The 4,677-nt window shown below is 45.9% G+C and overlaps 1 protein-coding gene across 1 annotated transcript in view; it reads right to left on the minus strand.

The window, feature by feature from the left end:
* Positions 1–309: 309 nt before the first annotated feature.
* LOC123241729 overlaps positions 310–4,677 on the minus strand; it is a 61,355-nt gene continuing 56,987 nt past the window's right edge. Inside the window, exons 3-5 of the mRNA XM_044669286.1 lie at positions 4,322–4,403; positions 4,042–4,130; positions 310–1,009 (exon numbers count right to left, since the gene is read on the minus strand). Of these exons, the coding sequence (XP_044525221.1) occupies positions 764–1,009; positions 4,042–4,130; positions 4,322–4,403 (417 nt within the window). The 3' untranslated portion in view covers positions 310–763. The remainder of the gene's footprint in view (positions 1,010–4,041; positions 4,131–4,321; positions 4,404–4,677) is intronic.

Here is a 4,677-nt window from a genome sequence, read left to right on the forward strand (position 1 = left end):
AAATAATACTGTTGGCAACAAAGAAATGTCATCTTTAATGGAGACCAGCCCCAAGGATCTTTTGTTTAATATATTTTATGATCTTCAAAATGTGTTTAGTTAGACACATGCACAGGGTAGCAAAACTGACAGCAGAAGATGAGTAATGCTGATGTGATTAATTTTGCCAGGGTCAAAATCCAAAAGTCCCAATGTTCACAGATTAGTATCATTTCGGATTTTTGTTGGGTCCCTCCCGCCCACCACCTACTTATCTTCCTGAAAGTCTTTGTAAGGGTTTTGTTGTTTGTTCTAGTTTTGGGTTTGGTTTGTTTTTTTGTTTGTTTTTGTTTTGAATAAGGTGACTCTTAATTAGAACTCAGGCTGATTTCAGGCCCATCACTGCCTCCTGTTTTAATTGTATTAAGAGCACCAAGTGCCAGAGAGAAGGAGAAATGCTGGAACCCAAACTCTTCAGAACCAACTAGGGTCCAAAGTGAGCGAGGAGCCTTTTGGCTCAGAGCGTGCATTCCTGGGTCCTTGAGTCTGTCAAAGCACTCGGTGGAAGTGTTTCAAGAACAAAAAGCCGATGGTTGCGGGGGAGCCCAGGCCAGGACATTAGGGATGAAGAGAGAACCAACTGGGGAGAGGGGCGAGAGAATGCGAAGGGTCAAGTCCCGGTGTTGCTGGCGCTTGGAGTAGAGGAAGGAGGAGAAAACGAGAGAGAGAAGAGAAGGGGAGGAGGGAGTTCCAGTCCGTTCCATGTCACACGTGGCGCGGGGGGTCAGAGCCCCAGGGCCTCGGCATGTTTCCGGGCCTTGAGCCGCAGGTCAGCGATGCTCGAGTTTTTGCTGTTGCTCTTGGCAGCGGCGGCCACCACGGCGGCAGCGGAGGCTGACTCAGCCAAGGAGGCGATGGGGAGCCCGAAGGGAGGCGGTGGGAACATCAGGTAGGGGGCGTGGGCAGCCAGGTGGGGATGCAGATGAGGGTGTGCGTGGGCCACGCCTTCTAACTGCAGCTGTGCCTGGACCTGAGAGGAAAAAGGAGTGGTAGAGCAGGAAATTGGAGAGGAGAAATAGTGGACAAATAGAAACGGTTACCGGGAGAGGAACTTGCGCCCCTCACTTTCCTCCTCTATCCTGTCTTCAATCCCTTTCTCTGAGTAGGATACCAAGAAGAGGGAGGGCAAGGAGGAAAGTAATATAATTTAGCACCTGGAAGGGAACAGTTACTTCACCCTACCCCATTTTATAGGTGAGGAAACTGAGGCCCAGAGGCAGAGCTACGACTCAACCTCATTTCCAAATCTCCAGCCAGTATTCTTCACCGTATCGTTTTACAGAGCCCACTTGTGTGAGTATGGCTGAAGATGCTTCGGAGGATGGGAAAGGGATTGTTTGAATTACTGAAGGAGTGTTATCTTTTTTTTTTTTTCCAAAAAAAAAAAATCTCCTAAAGAAATGTCTCAATTCTGTTTAACTGGCAGTGGAGATGAAACTTCTCAGGGAAATGCCTTTTCACTGCCCAGTTGGAGTCCCTGCCCTCTATCAGGGGAGCAAAAAGAAACAACCTTCCCTTTTCCCCGGAGACTTGGATTTGCCAAGTCCCCAGGCAGGAAAAGAAGGGGTCGCTGCACTCTTATAAATCTGTGTCAGGCCCTGGCCAGCCTCCAGGTCTCAGGCAAAGACCCGTAAAAAGAAATGATGAGGCAGGCAATGACTGATTCTGCTGGGGCACTAAATGGTAAAAGGTAAAATACACTGAATCCCCGCTTTACAGCCTGACCTCCAAGGGGTACTTTCATAGTCCTTTCCCAGTCTTCTGGACTGGGAGGTGTAGGGAGAAGGGTGAGGAGCCAATCGCTGAGCCCCAGGGAGATGCTGTCTGGTAAAAACCCAAATTTCACTTTATTTGACCCTTTGACATTTCAACCTCACCAGTAGCTAGAGATTGGCCCCAAGGCAGAATTCACTGCACTATTCTGCTGGGTTAGTGTCCTCAGCAGACAGATTGTGAGGGGATAGACCTGAGTCAGCAGGAGTCTGATCTTTGAATTAAAGTTTTACCAAAGGGCTGCAACACCACATTTTAGGGCAATTAGGGAAATAGTACCCTTGTGCACTGCCCTCCACCACAAGGATTAGTTCCTGAGCCAGGGCGACGGGTGCTATCTAGCTGGACGCTGCAGCACTATGTTCTTATTAAGGCGGGAAATTCAGGCTCCAGGGACAGGACCAAAGATGGAATCCATAAACTGGAAGGTGAATGTGCGAACAACCCCAAGATACACAGATACTGAAGACAAAAAGCTAAAACGAGAACTGGTCAACTAAACTGATTTGAATGCTCTGTGGGGAAGGGGTCGGGGTAGGAGTAGAGAGGTATAGGCTTGTAAATGAAAGGAAAGAGAGAAATAGACTCAGAGACAGGGAAAGAAAAAGAGAGGGAGAGAGACAGAGACAGTTGGGGGGGTAGGGGTGGGAATGAAGACATAACAGTCAACTAATATTTCAAAAATGAGCTGCCCTGTGGCCTTGGAGCCAGCAAGTGCTAAATAGCGTGTGTTTTTTTTTTTTTTTCAGGGCTGTTTATTTATACCTTTCTAAAAACTCTTTAACCTTTTAGAAGGGACCAATAGTAACTGTTTACTTTGGAGCTTCCTTCACCTCCACAAACACATGGTATTGGACAAACTGATTTCAGTCTCCTTCTTTAGGGTCCAAATATAAATCCCAATCCTTGCCCTCTAAAAAAAAAACTGGGCATAATTTCTACCATCTTAAACACTGCATTTTCCTTTGACCAATTCTTTTTCACTCCAACATAGCACAGGAGAAAAAAGGGGAGGGGGGCTTCACCTCCTCCATGCTGGGAAACTAAGAACAAAAACTAAAGTCTTTCCCCCAAAATTAATCTTCCTTGCCTTGCACCCACACCTCCTGCAGACTTATTCCCTGCATCCCCAAATGTTAAGAGTAAGGGAGGGAGGAAGAACTACATGGTCTCTGCACACAGTTCCCTCATTCTTTAGCTCCTGAGAGGGAGGTCCCAGACTAACTACCTCGCTGTAAAATGAGGACGCCCAATTATTCAGTGCTAAGGTGTTTGACTTTTTTCCTCCAAGTCTTAAAATACTTGCTGTGGCATTTAGGTGGGAAACCTTCTTTTGTTTTTTCAATCTGCCTCAATGAAATACAAGGCTTCAGATGCCAGCCTAGCTCCCTGCCCAAAATTCTAGGGAGCAAAGATATGTCCCCCTTTCCCTTTACCCAATTCATTAAAAGAAGCAGCAAAAAGGTTTAAGAAAACGGGCAATTCTTGAGTTTGTATTTGTGCTAAAAAAAAATATGTCGACCTTATTAAATCATGCTGTTTTGCGGCTGTGCCTTGTTTCCCAATTCCTTTGCCCGCTGGATTGCTCTTCCTCTTGGCTACTTAAATCGGACTTCAACTGGCTGTAGCTGGAATAAAGGACCCAACTGTGCAAGACCCCTCGCACCTGCATGATTTCAATAGGCCAGAGGACTATTTCCCTCACCTTTTCCAGGCAGCCTTTCGTAGTTTCATAGAGAAGTTTGACTGGCGCTAACGCCACGCTAAACTACGTTGAAGCTAAACAGTCTCTTCCAAGACCTGTGCAGTTCGCCACTTGGAGGAGTAGCAGCAAAGACCTTATTTCTTTAAGGCCTCTTATTGCCCTCCGCGCATCGTCATCCAAACAGACTTCCCAGATTTCTCCTCTGCTTGTGCCTACAAAGGCAGCATGGGGGAAGTGGCTCGTGGATAAGTGGGATTTAAAAAAAAATTTTTTTTGTTGTTTTTAGTTTGGTTTGGGGGTTTTTCTTTCCCCTCCAGAGGTAACTTTTGAAGTTTTACAGCGTGATTTTAATACGTGCCAACTTGTGTATAAATGCCACTTGTAAAAAGTGTCTCACTTCCTTTCTTTAGACGGCAAATTGAAAAGTAAAAGGAGGGGGTGACGGGAGGAAGGAGAAGGAAATGGGAAAAGGAAAGGGAGAGAAGCAATGAGGCAAAGGTTTAAAAGGAAGAAAAACGAACTACCTGTTGGAAAGGCATTCTCAAGGCTCCCATATTAACGTAAGGGGCTACCCTGCAGGCATCTAAGTGGCTTGCAGTTCCCAAAATAACTCCTGGAAAAGAAAAGAAAAAAAGATAGATTCCAGGTAAGCAACTTCCATTTTCACGGATTCACTACCCACTCTTCTCTGGGCACACTAATCCACCCCATCACCTCTCCTTCCCCTCCCTGCAACCAAGTCCAACGTCTACACTCCCAAGACTAAGAGTTCCTAGAACTCCCGAATCATCTTTAATCACCCACCTTTGTGCATCTGATTCTCTTGCTTTCGGCATTTAGCTCTTCGGTTCTGAAACCAGACCTGCAGAAAAGAAATAGACAAGTCCTGAGGGCAAGAGGGACAGAGCAAAAGAATGTGAAGGGAGAACAAATACACACACGCTGAACGAATGAATGGCTCAATTCTGGAGGTTTACTACCGTTTGGTTTCAAAGTGTTGTAATCTCTGACTCCAGTCAATCTCAGATCCATTTTCTCTGTCCATGGAATCTCCCCCTAGTTTACTACATGTTATTGGCAACTTTCTTTTTTCCTTAATTCAAAAAGACGTTGGTCTTGAGAGAGAGAGAGAGACAGAGAGAGAGAGAGAGAGAGAGAGA

The sequence above is a fragment of the Gracilinanus agilis genome, chromosome 3 (genome assembly GCF_016433145.1).
Source record: "Gracilinanus agilis isolate LMUSP501 chromosome 3, AgileGrace, whole genome shotgun sequence".
NCBI lineage: Eukaryota > Metazoa > Chordata > Mammalia > Didelphimorphia > Didelphidae > Gracilinanus > Gracilinanus agilis.